The sequence below is a fragment of the Ochotona curzoniae genome, unplaced genomic scaffold (assembly GCF_017591425.1).
Source record: "Ochotona curzoniae isolate NIBS_2020 unplaced genomic scaffold, NIBS_Ocur_1.0 contig_4838, whole genome shotgun sequence".
NCBI lineage: Eukaryota > Metazoa > Chordata > Mammalia > Lagomorpha > Ochotonidae > Ochotona > Ochotona curzoniae.
Window position 1 is genome coordinate 1335495 of NW_024466399.1, and position 18967 is coordinate 1354461.

At 43.3% G+C, this 18967-nt stretch overlaps 1 protein-coding gene across 5 annotated transcripts in view; it reads right to left on the reverse strand.

Moving 5' to 3' along the window:
- Nucleotides 1-18967, reverse strand: part of XPO4 (exportin 4) — a 96312-nt gene that overhangs the window by 38111 nt on the left and 39234 nt on the right. For 4 of the 5 annotated variants that reach the window (XM_040988365.1, XM_040988361.1, XM_040988360.1 and 1 more), the window contains 2 exons: nt 18786-18902; nt 17936-18089 (listed from right to left, as the gene is read on the reverse strand). In XM_040988365.1, the coding sequence (XP_040844299.1) occupies nt 17936-18089; nt 18786-18902 (271 nt within the window). The remainder of the gene's footprint in view (nt 1-17935; nt 18090-18785; nt 18903-18967) is intronic. The other variant, XM_040988363.1, reaches the window with a different exon arrangement.

Below are 18967 nucleotides of genomic sequence, written 5' to 3' on the forward strand. Positions count from 1 at the left end.
CATGTAATCTTACTTCCTCTTCCTATGTTTTCACCAAATGAATGAACCAGGAGTTATCCTACAATAATTCTTCTTTCAGACGCAAGTTCACTCATTCTGAGCAGGGCTTCCAGCAAGGGCTCAGAACACCTAACCAGCTTCTAAACTCATCATCACTGTAATCCCCCCAAAGTCAGTTACAGAGGGCTACCAGTGTATTTTAAAGCATTACCAACAGCAAAGAATTCACTCTGCACGCCCTGCCTCTCTCCTACAGAACAGTTCTCTGCTGAGGACAGCCCGCCAGCTTCTGAGAAATCAAAGGCACATAAACGCAGCGCCTGCCTTATGCTATATCTGCATGACCAGACACACACGCGCGCGCACACACACACACACACACACACACACACACACACACACTAGGCTAAGAGCCAGAAGGACAGAGCCTAATCCCACCCTGCTACTGACTGTCATCGGGTAATCCCACTAAGTCTTCTGTCTCGAATTTTTGAACAACAAACACTATTATAAGCTGGTATGTATATCTTCACATGAAGGGGCAAAGGGTCATGCTGGAAAATACGAGAGTCCTCAAAAAAAAAAATGCAGCCAGGCTTTCATTTGCTCATTGACAGCGTCGGTAAGACGATCATTTTGTGGCTGATACCAAAGAAAATGAAAAATAATTCAACAGCTGCAAGTTATCCACAAATATGGACGATCTGAGAAGAAAATTTCTCTCCTGTATTCTTTTTTAGTGCTTTATGTTTACGAAGATCTTGTAGCAACACAGGCAGTTTGCAAAAGTAGGAAACACTTCCCTGCCTCCCTCTGCGCATTATTCTTAACTCACTTTATCAGCCAAAGTTCTTCAGGAGAAGAACCCAAGCTTTTCTTTACTTCCTTCACGACTAATTCCCTTGACAACAAAAACTGCTTTTTTCTCCCTGGCACAGCCTGATCTCACAGAGGCTAGATCGGTAGCCTGAAAAAGCCAAGTCCTCTGGAACGGTAAACTTGACTCACCTGAATGCTTTCCCGGGCAGTCTCCACGCAGCGAGGTTGGCGGACCTGGAAACCCTGCTTTCCATAGACACGTCTAAACGCCCTCACTATTTTCTGCTCCAGTTAGCTTTCCCCAGGCGATTGTCTTAAAAAACCTATCAAAACCAAATCAGATCCACGAAAATAGAATACCATCAAAGGGCAGGGTAACCAAACTATAAAAAGAAATATTACTGAAGCTAACATACCACATACACCTGCCAAAAATTCTTATTACAAAACAATACTGTCATTTATGATAAGTACTGCCAAATCTCAAGAGCATTTATGCATACCAGGTGAACTACTAGCTGCATTCTATTAGAAGCATAAACAACAGCCCAGAGCTTAGCCATTATTTCTGAACTGGCCTCTCTAAATAATAAATACTGTTCAGCATCCATGCAGGCTGCTAACAACACAATGGGTAAAAACCTGGCCCATGCTTCGACGGAACTCCCCGTCAAAGGGAAATCAACCAACGAAACACTGGGAACTGAGAAAAAGGGGGAGAAATCATAAATACAGTTGGCATCCAAAGAGCCAGGGAGAACTGTAACTGATGCAGAGCACACAGCCTAAGCACAGCTAGGTGCCCGGGCAGGATGAGGCGCAGAGCACACAGCCTAAGCACAGCTAGGTGCCCGGGCAGGATGAGGCACAGAGCACACAGCCTAAGCACAGCTAGGTGCCCGGGCAGGATGAGATGCAGAGCACACAGCCTAAGCACAGCTAGGTGCCCGGGCAGGATGAGGCACAGAGCACACAGCCTAAGCACAGCAGGTGCCCGGGCAGGATGAGACGCAGAGCACACAGCCTAAGCACAGGAGGTGCCCGGGCAGGATGAGGCGCAGAGCACACAGCCTAAGCACAGCAGGTGCCCGGGCAGGATGAGGCACAGGGCACACAGCCTAAGCACAGCAGGTGCCCGGGCAGGATGAGGCTCCTGAAGAAATGCACGTGGCTGAGAAGAAGAGCGCAGACCACCCAGCACCAGAGAACCCACCTTCCTGACAGTGGGGGCAGGAGAGAGGACCACAGCAGTGGACACTTGCTTTAGACAATGTGGCTTAAACAAAATGGCAAGTAGGCGGACTTTATCTTAAAATCCTTTCAACGGGGCCTGGCATGGTAGCCTAGGAGCTAAAGTCCTCATCTTGCACTGGACAGGATCCCATATGGGCGCCGGTTCTAATCCGGGCAGCCCCACTTCCCATCCAGCTCCCAGCCTGTGGCCTGGGAAAGTAGCAGAGGACAGCTCAAGGCCTTGGGATGCTGCACCTGTGTGGGAGACCCGGAAGAGGCTCGAAGCTCCAGGCTCCTGGCTTTGGTTCTGCGCAGCTCTGGCTATTGAGCTCACTTGGGGAGTGAATCAGCAGACGGATGATCTTCCTTTCTCTCTCTCCTCTGTACATCTGCCTTTCTAATAAATACAAATAAAAATTTTTAAAAAAATTTGTTTTCAACAGAGTTGGCATGGGGACACCAGGGCCAGGGAATGAAATAATTTGCCAACCATGAGAGGAAGCTGTGGATCCTTACGACAGTAACATTCACAAAGCGCCGGAGCTGTGGACCTTGACTAGCCCAGGTCTGAGTGAGTACTTTTATAAATCACCTTTGGAAAATGATACACATGAAAACATTATGTCTCTAAATATTCTTTTATCAAAAATCCTCCAAATTCATGAAAAACTAGTATTGGAGTTAACAACTGAGCTCAGCAGGGTTACAGGATACAAGATCAACAGATAAACTCTACTTAGATTGAGTTGTATACACAAATAATTAGCAAAGGGCCCGGCGGCGTGGCCTAGTGGCTAAAGTCCTCACCTTGAACGCGCCGGGATCCCATATGGGCACCAGTTCTAATCCCGGCAGCTCCACTTCCCATCCAGCTCCCTGCTTGTGGCCTGGGAAAGCAGTCGAGGATGGCCCAAAGCCTTGGGAACCTGCACCCACATCCACGTGCAAGACCTGGAGGAAGTTCCTGGCTTCTGGCTTCAGATCATTGCAGCTCCGGCCGTTGTGGTCGCTTGGGGAGTGATTCATTGGACGTAAGATCTTCCTGTCTCTCCTCCTCTCTGTATATCTGATTTTGCAATAAAAATAAATCTTTCAAAAAATATTTAATTTGATGCAATCCCAATCAAAACCTTAGTTTCCTTTCTTCTGGAAACTGCTCAATCACTCCTGGATTTACACATTCTATTGTACACGGTGTAAGGTCGGGATGACTTCATCATTGGGGGTGTGCTATTCTTTCCTGTGGATGATACAGCCCATTTGTGGACATTTATTTAGTTGCAAATAAGAGGATGCAAGCAATACAACAGTGCCCAGGGGGCTGCTGAAGGACACAGGATGGCTTTTGAGCGGTGATAACTATTCCCCAAAACTAATGATACAGAAGCGACACCATGCTGAGGACAGACTATTAAACTGTACGTTTCAAATGCTCATTTTAATTATACTCGTATATCTAAATATGATTATAACACTCATTTAAATAAAAGTCTAAATATATGAAACATTCAAATATATTCAAATGAAAATTTAAATATGATTATATGTTATTTTAATTATATTTTCTTAACTTTGACTTTTCATTATAAAGTTCCATAGGTTCAGGAATTACCTCTTCCTTCCTCCTATACGAATACTAATTTAAGAAAAAGAAAAAAAAAAAAGAGAAAAACCTACATTTTTCAGAAATGTCATGTCATTCACATGTGTCTTATTTATCAATGCCAAAAATTTTTCTGAGCATCTTATCAATGAAGAATAACTACTTCGAAAACAAAGAAATAAGACGTAATGTATCAATTACATTTTAGTTAATTTATTCTAAGAATGAACGTACAATTTTAATCAAAGCCTTTTGTGTAAGAGTTTAAAGAAAGCTGATACCAAATGAAAAGGATTTACTAAGCAGATTTTAAAAATAAATAATCTACGATTAAATATTCAAAGGGCTGCATTAAGTAGTGTACTCCAATCAGATTACATTTCCATCAGTCTGACTTAGCTAAACTAGCCATCTAAATGTTGAGGACAACTGCACACTGCTTTGGGGTTAGATCAGAGAACTTCCAGGCGACAATGCTCTCTCTGAATGCATTCCAACAAACTATTTGCCTGCCTACCCTCACGGGGAAAGACTAGCAGCAAATGTGAAGAGAAAAAAAGCACAGCTCCCTTCTCCAAGAAAATTAAAAATTCAATTTTGGCTGAGTTGTAGGACCACACTCAGTGACCACAGGAAATATCTACCAGATGTTTACGGGCATCACCCACATGAAGATAAGGCAGGCAGAGTGCTAGCCTTGTGAGCCACCTGTGCCAGGCTCCGCTTCAGCCTGCCGCAAGCGCAGATCTCTGAAGGCAGCTAAGATGAACGAGACATCTGTGTCCCTGGCCACCACGTGGGAGCCTAGAGTGAGTTCCCAACCGGTGGCTTCAGCCCCTGCCATGGCAGGCATCTGAAGAATCAACACCAGAAGGGAGGATGTTGATTAAAATTTTTTCATTTCAGACACTAGATCATGACTAAATTACAAATTTTGAGGACCTTGTGACTTAAACATTGGAGAAAAAAAAAAAAACAATTAATTCAGCGAGCAGCCATCATCTTCCTAACAGTTTCATTTTCCAAATAATGCAATATTAAACCCTAAATTCACTATGCACACCATGACTGTCAACTAAATAAGGATTTATTGAACTCAAATAACCTAGACTAATTAATGGAACCTAAGTGCAATGGACACACATCTTTTTCTGTTGGAGAAAGACAGACAGTTGTCATTGAGGGTCACCCGTTTCCTGCTGGGGTGCCTGTCAACCAGAAGCGATCAGACCGAGTGCAGCAAGGGGGTGGCACGTCCCACGTGGCATCTGAACCCCTGATCCACATGCTCACTCCTGACTGCCGTCATCCCAACCACGCCATCACAGGCATGCCTCCTAACACCTCATCTACATCCCGATCTCCTATAATTCTACTCTCAGGGACAGCTGATCTGTAAAGCCGGGTTTCCAAATCTTGGCACAGCAGATTTCACTGAGACATAACTCACACGCTATACGACTTATCCCCTTGTGCACACAAAGCAGTTTTCTATGTTCACTGAACTATGCAATGAAGACAACGAAAATCACTCCAGAAAGATTAGCAGTTGCTTTTTTTTTAAGAGTGGGGCATTGAGAAGTGATTACATTTTTAAAGACTTACTTTAACTGAAAGGCTGATTAGAGAAAGAGAAGGAGAGACAGAGAAAGGAGTTCCATCAGCTGATTCACTTCCCAAAACGCAGCAACAGCTGGCCCTGGGCCAGTCCGAAGCCAGGGGCCTGAACTCCATCTGGGTCCTGTCCTCCGAGATGGCCTCCCCTAGCAAAACCTGACACTGGGTGCAGTTCTGAGACTTCTGGTTGTGAAAACCTGTGTGATGGGCAGGTGACTCTTTGAAGATCCAACAGGGTGGTTCTCCAACGATAAGATGTGGAGGAATCAATTAGCCGACCTATGTCTTTACCCACTGGTAATACGGCTATTATAATTATGAAGATCTTCCAAGAGATGCCCGGGATCAGCCACGGAGTATCTCTGGTCCTTTTCACGAGTCAGCAGGAAAAACAGAGCTGAGGTTACATGCAGGAACCTAATCAGTAAGCAAAACATCATTTAGCTGTGGTTTCCCTTCCCTTCCTTCTTTCCTCATTGCTTAACTTGGCTGTTTGTTGTACATTCATGTTAGACTGGCAGACAGGAGGATGAGCTGCTGATCAGAAATCTGGGAAACAACAAGGGCTTCCCTCTCGATTGCCTGTTGCACCATCAGTTCCCCCCCCCCCCCCCACACACACACAATTTACAGGGGGAGGGGGAAGAAGAGGAAGAGAGAAAGAGAAACAGAGAGAGAATGTTTCCATCCACTGGTCCATTCCTCAAATGGCTTGCCTGCCATGTGCAAACGCTGGGTGAGGCCAAAGCCAGCAGTCTGGAACGCCAGCTGGTTTACCATGTCGTACAGGGACCCAAGTATTTGGGACGTCCTCGACTGCCTTTCCAGGTGCATTGGTAGGGGAAGAACCAAGTGTTCACCCAGTGACCAACCACATGGGATGCCAGCAACACAGGCAACTGCTGAATATGCTGCACCATAAAGCCACTCACTGTGGCTGCCTCGTGTGCTTCCCTAACCATCCCAGCTGCAGGTAATCACTACTATTCGTCTCTTAGGCTGGCAATCATGTCATCTGTGGGCTTTTCGAAATGGCTTTTTTTCACTTAGTATAAATTGTCAAAGTTAAATTACGCGGTAACTTGTCAGTATTGCATGTGACAGCTTTCCATTATACATGTGTAGCATCTTCTACTTGTGCATGCATCCGCTGATGGACCTATGAACCATTTCCACTTCTGTCTATTATGAACACACATCCATGTCAAGTTTTTGTGCGGATGACTGCTAACACTTTGGGCCCAGCAGCTGCTTGCCGGGGGCCTTCACTGTGCATTATGTAGGATGCTGAGCAGCATTTCTGATCTCTACTCGCCAGCTGCCAGCAGAAAACACCAACCTGTGACAACTAAAACTTCCTCTGGCTGATGCTGAATACCCCATGCATGCAGAATTCAATTTAACTGAAAACTACCAGTAGAGTGGCTAGGATTCTGTCAACTTTGAACATAAAACTTGACCTAAGGGCCCAGCAGGGTGGTCTAGCGGCTAGAATCCTCGCCTTGCACACGCCAGGATCCCATAACGGTGCCAGTAATCCCGGTGGTCCTGCTTCCCATCCAGCTCCCTGCCTGTGGCCTGGGAAAGCAGTCGAGGACGGCCCAAAGCCTTGGGACCCTGCACCCGCACTCACGTGGGAGACCTGGAAGAGGCTCCTGGCTCCTAGCTACAGATTGGTGCAGCACCGGCTGTTGTGGTCACTTGAGGAGTGAATCATCAGATGCAAGATCTTCCTCTCTGTCTCTCCTCCTCTTTGTATATCTGACTTTGTAATAACAATGAATTAAATCTTAAGAATAAACAAACAAAAAAACCTAAGGTCACTGCAAAAACAGTTTCTCGAGCATGACAGCATTAACCTCCTTAACAATATTGAACTATTTCATCCTTGCTTTCTTCCACTGGAACCAAAGTTTAGTGCTTGGTGCACTCCAATTGATTTTCCAGTAACATTTCAGACCAATATATATACTTCTCTGTAAGAAATTTCTACAACCCTCAGCAGCTCAGCTCTCAAACAGCCTTTCAGATAATATAATCTTTAGCTACAATCACATTCTCTTATTTACTAATGCATAATTACACCGTATCTACTAACATAAAGATGGCAGGAGGAGTATGCACACTGAACTACATACCACTGGCTGAAACGAGTAATTTCTCTTTCCCAAGCTATTTACATCCCAAATTCAAAAGTGTTAAGGCAAACAAAACATTAACAAAGACCATAACCACAAACCAGCATGACTGCATCAAGTCCCTCTCACTCCACAAGCTGCTTCGACCTTTTTAAATAACAGCCAATTATTGGATGGGATAAAGCTTCTAAAATCTACATTAGCCCACCTCCTCATATCACATACAAAAATTTATTCCAAATGGATCACAGACTTACACAGGTCCACAAAGAGCACTGTAAGAAGCCAGTTATATAAGAAAACATCAATCTTTGTGAACTAGGATAAAGCAATGGGCTAAGAACCGACAAAAAAAGAGAAACAGTTCAATAAACTGACCATCACCAAAATTTAAAAATGTCATCACAAACAAAAAATTAGAAAGTCAACTCATAAAATATTAGAAATATTTTAAACCCACACACATATTAAGGGATTTACATCTACAGTGTGGAGATACAACTCGGGAATTTTAGAATGATTTAAAATAATTTTTACTAATTTAAAAAAGATAACTCCAGAATAATAAATGATTCAAGTAGGTTCTCCAAACTTTATAAATGCCTCATAGCTACATAAAAGATATCCAGCAGCACTTATTATTAGAGTATTACGAATTAAAATTACAATGAGATATCACTTCACACCCACTAGGATTTCCGCACACAACAGAACAGATGACAAACGCTGGCCAGGACGGGAGGAAACCGACACGTCCATGCAGGGAGAAGGTAAAACAGTACGATCATCTTGGGAAACTGCTTGGTCTTTCTTCAACCGGTTAACTATAGAATTGCTATAGAATTTTATCCTACACAAAAACTATACATGAACGTTAACAGCCAAACAGTGGACACAGCTCACACTGCCCATGGGCTGCCGCATGGCTCACCAAGACGCGGTGGCAGGACAGTGTGTGGGCCCCCAAAGCACGGAAGCGCAGCACCACAAGGGATGAAACCTTCAAAACACGACGCTAAGACGCCACTCATAAAAAGCCAGATGATGGCATTCAATGCTTGTGAAACAGAATCCAGAAAAGGCAGATAAATGCATGAAGAGGATTAGTGACTGCCAAAGGCTGGGGGATCGAAAGAAAGGCAAACTGCTAATTTAGAATTTAGAAATTTTTTAAGCAATGAAAATATCCTAAAATTATAATGATCTTTGTATTGCTCCGTGAACACATCCAACACTAAAGTGTTTTTAGTCTTTTAAATGGCTAGATGCAAAATGCATCACACCTTAATAATAATAAAAAAAATAGCCAAAGGAAGGTGTCCAGCTTAGAGGCCAAGATGCCACATCAGAACACGTGGGGATACAAGTTCCAATCCGGCTCCTCACTACAGATGCCTATCAAATAACTTTTTTCTGTTTTTTAAAGATTAAATTATTTTATTGGAAAGGCAGATGTACAAAGAGGAGCAGAGACAGAGAGGGAGATCTTCCGTCCAATGATTCACTCCCCAAGTGAGCGCAACGGCCGATGCTGCACCAATCCAGAGCCAGGAATCTCCTCTGGGTCTCCCACACGCGTACAGGGTCCCAAGGCTTTGGGCCACCCTCGACTGCTTTCCCAGGCCACAAGCAGGGAGCTGGATGGGAAGCAGGGCTGCCAGGATTAGAACCGGCACCCATATGGGATCCTGGCACATTCAAGGTGAGGATTTTAACCATTACACTATTGCGCCGGGCCCATATCAAATAAAATTTTTAAAACATTTTGAGAATTTGAAGTCCATAGGCTATAAATGAATAAATAAATGGGAAAGAACAGAATGCTCTTTCTTACAAAAAAAGAGTCACCAAATAAATGCAAAAAGAAATCATGGTATTAGAAAACTGCCATTCCAGAGTCCAGCATAATAGTGTTGCAGGATTTTTGACTCTGAGTATGGCAGCAACCTCAAATTCTTGTCTCGCAAGAAAGAAGAATTTTCGTGCGGACGCAGTTTAGTTTTAATGCAAGATTTATTAGAAAAGCTGAGAACAGAAGACTCCCGTCCTAGTGACGGGAGGGGGCTTTGAGATAGAAAGGACCCTTACCCCCTGCCATAGTGGCAGGAGGAAGAGTAAATAGAAGACCCTACTAGTCCTCTGCCATAGTGGCAGGAGGAGAAGAAGAACCCTGTGCCATAGTGGCAGGAGGAGAAGAAGAACCCGTATTAATGGTGGGGAATGCACCTTTTAAAGGTTTCCCTCAAAGATGTTTCTCCATAAACAAAGAAAATTCCTGGTTTCCAAGGTACCTGGCCTTGGGACAAAAGGTCACAGAGATACCAGACATAGGACATTCCAGGCCTTAGGCAGATGTGTATTACTTCTTCCTGCTCTCCTTTCAATGATATGAACTAGATTTATCAGTTTGAAATAATTCTTTTTAAGCTCAAGTTTTGAAACAATTAAACTCAATGAACATTATAGAGCACATGAAGCTTTCTGAGCTACATGAAATTGCTATCTAGGTCCATTAGAAGGCACAGAACCAATGAAAGTTAACATGTGGCTTTAGGACTTGAACCCGTATAGGGCATGTAAACATTAAGTTTCCATGGAGTTACAATTTCGTCTAGCATTGATGATTCTGAATTAAGATTTAAACTTACTTGACTTTTGAAAATACTACAGTTGGCTTTGTATACAAATGGTGGATTTTTAAAATAACAATTGTACTTTACCAGTTGCTGGAAACCCTAAGAGTGTCAGAAGACATTGAGCCTAGAATATAAAGCACAGCGCTGAAAACATTTCATTGCAAAACTTATCTGGATCATAGCGTAGATGGCAAAAGATTTAACTGGTTGTGAGTTATAATAACCCAGCAGCTTATGGCATTCTAGTAAGAATTCACAAAACTTCACACATTAGGGCAAAGGCAATGAACTAGTCCTGTAGTTGTAACAAGCCATACATTGATAGTTGGAGAACAGAAGAGTCTTAAATATATGAACAGAGAGATCCCCAATAATTTAGTAGATGAGGAAGACATGAACCCTACCTCAGAATGGTGAGGGTGTACTACCTAGTGATGTCTAGTACAAACTGGAGAGCGATGGCAAGCATGCCCTGTCAGGAGCCTGGTCAGCGATACAGGCTGACAGTTACAAGCTAACTTTTTCCTAGGAAAGCTGCTTTTCTGAGCTTCTAGATTAGTCTGTCACCTAAGCTAATTTGGGGCTCCTGAGAGACCCTGATGATCACTCTAAGAAAGGGAAGAAGCCAAAGCTAGCTAGGACAGAGAAGGCAGTGTCCAGAGAAAATTATAGCTTTCTCTTCCACTGTGAGAAGCACCCGGGGCTCCTCGATGCTGTTCTGAGGTGTCACTGAAGTCCGTGGATGGTCCGGGGCTGCTTCAGTCCCATGTGGGAGATCCAATGGGAGACGACTGACCTGAAGTACTTGGCCTTCAAGGACAGTCAGATCTCCAATGACCTCCTTGGTAGTTGGGACATGGCCCTGGGCATCCTTTCTAACGAAGTGTCCATTGCTTCTGCAATGAAGAGCACTTGGGAGGCCTCCGGGGGTCTCACTGTAACCAGGAGCACACACCTCTCTCGTCCTGCTTTGCCATGGGATCCTCTCCTGGTCTCTGAGGTATAAGACCCTGGTGACCCCTTTAAGAGGATATCAGGGTACTTTCAGGTCCCATTTGTAAGTCTCTAAAGCTCTATCCTAATATCCAGGGCAGTTAAGAATCTGTTATCTATATATCACCTATTCTTCTCTACACAGAACCTAGTGGAATATACTCAAAGTCATTCCTCAAGCATTTTAAGAAGCTGGGGGATTTCCCTGTGGTTTCTTAAACTCAGATTTGTTTAAATCAAAATGAGATTCAGCTTAGCAATTCTCATTTATGAACACTTGTATCTATAAGTCAATCAAAATAGACTACATAGCTTGCCAGATGAACATGTATATGCATACCAGATGACATACATTATAAAACAAAACAACTTTTGCAACTGCTTTTGAAAAAGCACACTATGGAACCACCTGTAGGACTTATACACACATTTGTACTGTTTAGGCCTTGTTCATTAGGATAACAACTGTAAACAATAAAGCAATAAGATTATTAGACTTTAGTGATGTTTTCACATTTGTACCAATAGCAGTCTGCTATGTTAATATTTCATTATACTGGAACTAGCTAGCAGATTTAGTCACCAATAAGATGAAAATAGCTTGAAGAGAAGTTAAAAAAAAACATTGCTTTGACAAAGAATCAGAATTCAATCCCATTGTCCCAAAGATGAACATTAAGAAAAATGTTGTACACAATATTCAATCATACCATACATCCTTTAAGAACTTGCTGTCTTCCTGTAAGACAAAATCTCACAAACGATGCTTTTTGCAAGTTAGAGCATAAATAATCAACAATGCAAGAACACAAATAATCCCACAACTTGATACAGCTTCACGATTAAAAGACAACTTGACCAATAAACATAACCACCAGTATATGCATTAGCAGCTTTTGAAACTTTACCAAGAATCTTTGTAAGTATGCAAATATTCATTCACTTTAATAGAATATATAAGCTCACACGCAGAATCTGCTCCTCCTTATAGCAAGCACCACTCTGGGTGTAAACACTGTAGGCCGGATCTGATCAGAGCTAGGATGGCACTATAAATCAGTAGATGGTTAAACTTCAAGACCAAATAGCAACAAAAGCAGCAGAAAACATTGCAAAAACACTGAGAACTCATCGCTGAAGCCAGTTGCAATGACACAGAAAAACTTTGATTTAGCACATGAACACAGCATGAACAGTGAGATACACTATGAAGCAAAAGGCACATAGAATGAAATACTAGTCGGGGGCAGAGGGAACTGTAAAGGGAAAGAATCTCAGGCTACAACGAGTTAATGAATTTTAAGTTCTCCCCGGGGGTGCAGGAGTCTGGGGTCTGGCCCATTGTTAACTAGCAGTATTCCTGTTGGTTCCCGAGATCAGTGACCAAGGAGAGACAAAATGAACTTCTACCTCCTGTTAGATATCAGGAGACTTGAGTAAAAGACAGAACTGGAAAGGGTCAAGGTAGTTATGCAAAGAGACCCATCCAGACTAACTCTCTCCACTCTAAAGCTCAAAGCTGGCAGCCAGGCTGTGGCATCCCTGTAATTGTGGAGGCACCCCAAGGGGTATCTCTGTTCAGCCCCCCATTCCTGTGACATGCTAGCTCTGGGACTCCTGCCAGTACAAGTAAATCCTGGTTTTGCACCTGGACATACTCGTCAGAATAGCATGTGCTGGGAGCACTGAAATGAGGATAGAAACTAGAAGCGTCCCTCAGTTTCTATCTCTCCTGAGTCTAAGACGTCTCTCAGGACTCCTATAGCTCGCCCGTGGTGTCCAGGTGTGCGCTGCTGAAGACCACAGAAGAAGGGAGGAAGATGGGAGTGAAGTCAGCACACTTGACTCACGTCGCTTGACCTTTCACGCCTTGTGGGATGTCTCAGTTAGAACAGCATGTGCCAGGAGTGAACAATCCGCTCCTGTTTCCTGCGCCATGCTAGACCTAGGCCTCTGCCTGGTGCAATATTCTGATGTCCTGGAGAACATATAAGTCAGAAGCAGCATGTGCAAAAAAATATCCCCTGCACCCTGCTGCATCTGGGACTTCTGCCGGACAAAATATGCTCTCTTTTTGAAATTCATTCTAACCTCGAGCTGACAAGCCTGACCTCAAACTTCAGCCTGATTCTATAAGCCTCTGTAACAATGTCCTTAACTAGAGCTGGAGGAATACCTGTGTTGACTCTGGTTTTCTGCTCACATTAGCGACTACACTGATTAAGAGCTAACCTGGAGGAACTGTCTCTGCCGATTGCCTTGTGAAGGAATTAAAGCGCTTTCCAGTTAAGTTTATCTTAGATCTCATCTTTAGAGGGGCCTAGAAAGAAACTCTGTCTGCCTTTTCCTTTTCCCCATCACAGACCAGCTGGTATTTAGCACATACTGACCAGTAAAAGAAAACCCCAAAACTGAATTCATAGAGAATGAGGAGACTTAGTGAGAAAAAGCTTTTGGAGAAGATATCAGAAAAGGTAACGGAGGCCTCGTCAGTGCCTGAGGCCATTTGGGAATTGAGGCATGCAGCCCAGGGCTCGTGGCCTCGCAGTGGTGAGGACTGAGTCCCCGCAGAAGGAAGGAAAGAGTGCAGATTTCAGCCCGACACCCTGACGGGCTGTCGGAGTCTGGGGTGCAGTCCAGAGGCCTTTCGAAAAGCATCAGGGAGTGGCCCTGACCAGAATTTCTGAGGCGCCCTAGGACTTCTCCCAGTCTCACGCGACGGGCTTAGTCCGCGAAAAGAAACTGAGTCTGGGCAAAACCGACATTCCTGGAGCCAAGGACCCCAGCTCCAGGGGATCAATTTAGCCAAACTCAGCAAGCCTCGCCCCTGAGTCTTAAGACCGGCAGCCGCGCTAGACTCATTTAACTGGCTGACAGGGACCCGGTGTTTCTTTTTCCGAGAGTTACTAATTGTGGAGAGCTAGTGTCTCTGAAAAACAGGATAGAGAGTCCGCTTTGCTCACCGTCCGATGAGATGGATGTCTGGAGGCTGGCTGGAGATGAACTCAAGTCTCGCTGGTAGAATCAGAGTCACGGCACCAAAACTTGCAGGATTTTTGACTCTGAGTATGGCAGCAACCTCAAATTCTTGTCTCGCAAGAAAGAAGAATTTTCGTGCGGACGCAGTTTAGTTTTAATGCAAGATTTATTAGAAAAGCTGAGAACAGAAGACTCCCGTCCTAGTGACGGGAGGGGGCTTTGAGATAGAAAGGACCCTTACCCCCTGCCATAGTAGCAGGAGGAAGAGTAAATAGAAGACCCTACTAGTCCTCTGCCATAGTGGCAGGAGGAGAAGAAGAACCCGTATTAATGGTGGGGAATGCACCTTTTAAAGGTTTCCCTCAAAGATGTTTCTCCATAAACAAAGAAAATTCCTGGTTTCCAAGGTACCTGGCCTTGGGACAAAAGGTCACAGAGATACCTGACATAGGACATTCCAGGCCTTAGGTGATGTGTATTACTTCTTCCTGCTCTCCTTTCAATGATAAAGAGATCAGCCTGAGGCCCTCCCACAATGACCAGAGGGGATGGCCCATACTTCAGGTGGGGAATTGATATGCTAATAGCACCCCTGTCCCTTGGAAGAGACGTGCTCTGGTGAGTCCAAGACATGGTGGGGAAATTCTCTTTTATTCGGGGACCCAGGATACCCTAACTGCCTACTACCCACTCTAACTCCTCTCTCAATAGCATAATGGCTAAACCTTCACTGTACATGTGCCAGGATACCCTATGGGCACGAGTTTAAGTCCCAGATGCTCCACTTCTCATCCAGTTCCCTGCTTGTGACCTGGGAAAGCAGAAGAGGACTGCCCAAAGCCTTGGGACCCTGTGCTAGCATCAGAGACCTGAAAGAGGCTCCTAGCCTCAGTTCAGTTCATTTTTGACTGTTGAGGCCACTTGGGGAGTGAACCAGCAGACAGATTTTTTTCTATGTATCTCCTCTAGGTAAATCTACCTTTCCAATTTAAAAAAAAAATCTTTGGGGGAAAAAAAAGAAAATTTCCATTTTGTAATTGTCATGTTGATAACTACTTCAGGCAAAAACCAGCAATATGTGCTAAAACTAACGGCTGACGTTTTTAGGAAAGACAGGGCATGAATAGCATTGAGTACGTATGACACCATACATTGATTGTTACAGGACCTGGAATGGTGATGGAGCAATCTAATCTTCCACATGCCAGCACTCGCATCCAGTATCAGAGCTGGTCTGTGTCCTGGCAGCTCTACTGACGACCTAGCTCTTTGCTGATAGCCTGGGAAAGCAGCTGAGGATGGCCCAGGACCAAGGGACCCTGCACCCACATCGGAGACTGGAAAAAATTCCTGGCTCCTAGCTTCAAATCAGCTCAGCTTTGGCCATTGAGTTCATCTGGGGAGTTAACCAGGGGTAGAACTCTCTCTCCGCTTCTCCTTATCTCTGTAAAAGCTGCCTTTCAAATAAAATCAAGGTTTTTTTTTTTTCTTTTTAAATTGCTCTTACAAAAAGAAACAGCAACTTTGTGTTGCAAACATTTGAGAGACACCACCTTACTCAAGCCATACACACTGTCACCACAGGCCTCCTGGTTCAAGGCTCTGGAAGGACACAGCATCAATATTAGCATCGGAAAGACCCAAGCTGAGAGGCATTTTAAGAAGTAACTGCTATAAATGACTTCAATGTGTCAAATTCAGGAAAGACAAAGAAAGGAATTGACCCAGATCATAGCTGAGCTAAAAAAAATCTAACTATAAATATACTATAAGATAGTTCACTTATGTATCAAGGATGTGGGCCAGATTTACAAAAGGATACCGAATGTGAATATGGACTGTAAGTTGAATAACAATACTGTTTCAATGCTAAACTTAGTTATGAAAACTGCATTGCGGTTTTATATGTCATTCTCTTAAGAGAATCACAGTGCAAGTTCAAAATGCTTCCTTAGAGAAGTAAGCACAGTAAAGTGTTCCAGGACTAACGGGTATAATATCTGCAATTACTTTCAAATTGTTCCAGGGAAAGACCTATGTTTACATACGTACATATATGTATAGATAGTGAAAGAAAAAAATAAAAGCTTAACACTTCTTGGAGCGTTACTGAGCTATCAGAGTCCTTCCTTATGTTTAAAACCCAATCAAGGCTCCAGCACAATAGCCTAGTGGATAAAGTCCTCGCCTTGAACGCACTGGGGTCCCATATGGATGCCGGTTCTAATCCCAGTGGCCCTGCTTCTTATCCAGCTTCCTGCTTGTGGCCTGGGAGGCCAGTCAAGGACGGCCCCAAAGTCTTTGGACCCGGAGCCTGCGTGGGAGACCCAGAAGAAGCTCCTGGCTCCTGGCTTTGGACTGGTGCAGCCCCTGCCATTGTGGCCGCTTGGGGAGCGAACCAGCAGATAGAGGATCTTTCTCTCTGTATATCTGCCTTTCCAATAAAAAAAAAACTTTAATTCAATCAAAACAAAAGCATAAAAGAAAGCAAAGTATACAAAACTAATGGGGATTCATATTGATAATTCAACACAAATAATTTCATATTTACTATGTTAATAATCACATTATTAGCCATCATTAATGAAAAACACTTTAACAAGATGCCATTCTAAGTATATTTCACACAAATATTTGTACGGTGTATTTGTCTATCCCATGATTAAATCATTCTTTAAAAGCCATCAAGTTAACACACTTCAGCCAAATTCATTTTGATGACCACTGTCCATGATACAAAGCTAGATAACTGATTTTCCCACTGATTGAATGGCAGACCTTTGCGAAACTGCTTTCCATAGTTGGTGCGAACACGGCAGTTCCCCGACCGCTCCCGCCCAGTGCTTTCTCCTGTGGCTAAAGCGAATCCACTCCGAGGGAGCATGCTCTGCTGAAACGCACTCGGGGAACAAGCGGAGCTCCACCAGAGCCTGCTGTGGCACACAGGTCCCCGGGAGTCAGGAAGCACAATATCCCAGAGCTGAAGATCGATTGTTTTTTTCCCTTTGGCAACATCACAATAGCACTTTTCATTTTTGGATGACAGGTTTCCCAAAGCTTAACGTAAGGGCTTTATGAAATATTTTATGTGTGTGTGTGTCTCTTACATAAACTTTGTTTCCAAACTCCCAAAGAACTGTGTCTCCTTACAAAGCAGTCACTCTGCCAACTTCAGTTTTTCCCTAAAACAGACACTTTAAGATTGGTTACAAAATATGCAGCGCAACTTCTGTCGATATTCCCTACATATATAATTAACGTCTGGATAGCTCCAGATGGACTGACTAGTCTGTCCTCAAGGGTTTTTCTTCTTCTTCTTCTTTTTTTTCATCTTTTAAAGGAAACGGAGCACAGCGTTGAGTCCCACTGCAAGATTTTACTGCGGTAGCTCCTACACCTATCACCAAATTAAGATAATTCATCTTACCGGCTTCAAAAACAAGTGAAAAACAACCTGGAGCAAATTTATCTCTTTATATTGGTAAAGGCCTCCTAAGAACAAATATACTGTTCATTTATTTCCTGCATTCAAACAATATCACATCCATAAATATTAAAACACTCCAAATTAGCTTTAAGATGAGCTAGTCTTAAATAAACTGACGTATTGTAAATGCAAGGAGAAAAGTTTAGTTTCGTTATAAAAACACAGTTTCTACTTTTGCGCTTTCCCTTCCCAAGGAATAAGGTTACTCCTAAGTCAGCAACTGCCCCACTGTCTACCAGATACTTCCACGAATTCTACAACACAGCAAACGAAGTTTAAAAATCTACCTATAAAACAAGTCCTGTGTCTTCAAAGAAAAAACTCTTCTTTTAGCAACAGGCTTTACAAAATCTGCAAAAATAAAGTGAATTCGTACCACAATTAAGCCACCTATGAAAATTACCACAAGAGTGAGTTGTGAAAAGGATATAATTTGGAGGAAGAAAGTTCCAGCTCAGGACTTGATTGGCGAGCGCCAGGTAACGCTGAAACACGGAGGAGAGCTGCGCGCTGAGGTGCTCCCGCCTGCTGAACTCCTGGAGAACCTCGACAGTTAGCATGAAGATCTGACGGAGGTCTTCTTCCTGTAGTAGGCAAACCACAAACAGCTATGCACCGAAAGCTTAACTCAAAACACATTTCCTTTGAGAATCATCAAGTGAGACGAACAAAAAAACCTTCAAGTTTCCAGGGGAAATTCCCATTTCCTTAAGAATATTTTCCATTTTTACGCCTCTGCTTGGCCTTTATGTCACAGTATGCTTTCAAGTGACACCGGTTGGAATACATTGACTGTCACAGAGAAGCAAGCCTTTGACAAGCAGTGTGGAGCTGGAGGAGTCAGTTGCTATAGCGCAGAGCCCTAGGATTTAAGCCAATGCCTTCACATAACTTTACTTCAGAGCCAAACAATACATAGGAGACAAAGAGCCCACACCATCTGCAATAACATTTTAACTACGTGGCCCTCTTTGGCATTCTGCCAGTCCTATTTTTAAGGCCAGCAGAGTCTCTTCAATTGAATTAGTTACATCTAAAGAAAGTAAGACACACACAACAAAGATCTTTATTATTTTAAGAAAGCATTGTAATTAAAAAAGTAATTTTAAACCGTCAGCTACATTCAGCACACCAATCATTTTATTAGACCCTGTGAAATCAATACAAATCTTCAAATACAGGTTATCATGCATCAACATAAATAAGTTTGCTCATCCCATCATAAAGATGGATTAGAAAGCCACTGATCCTGTATCCAAACACAAGAAAAATATTGATACCTGAAAGATCCTTTTGCAGTTACCATGGAATTCCATGCTCAGTCCAATGTTGCTAGTTTTACTTGAACTTGAGAATTCACTCAATAATGCAGTGAGAATCGAACAGGCCAGAGTTTGCTGTAATTATTTAGTAAGAAAGAGTTGAGCATTTTTTCAACGTGACTTTCAATACAAAACCTACT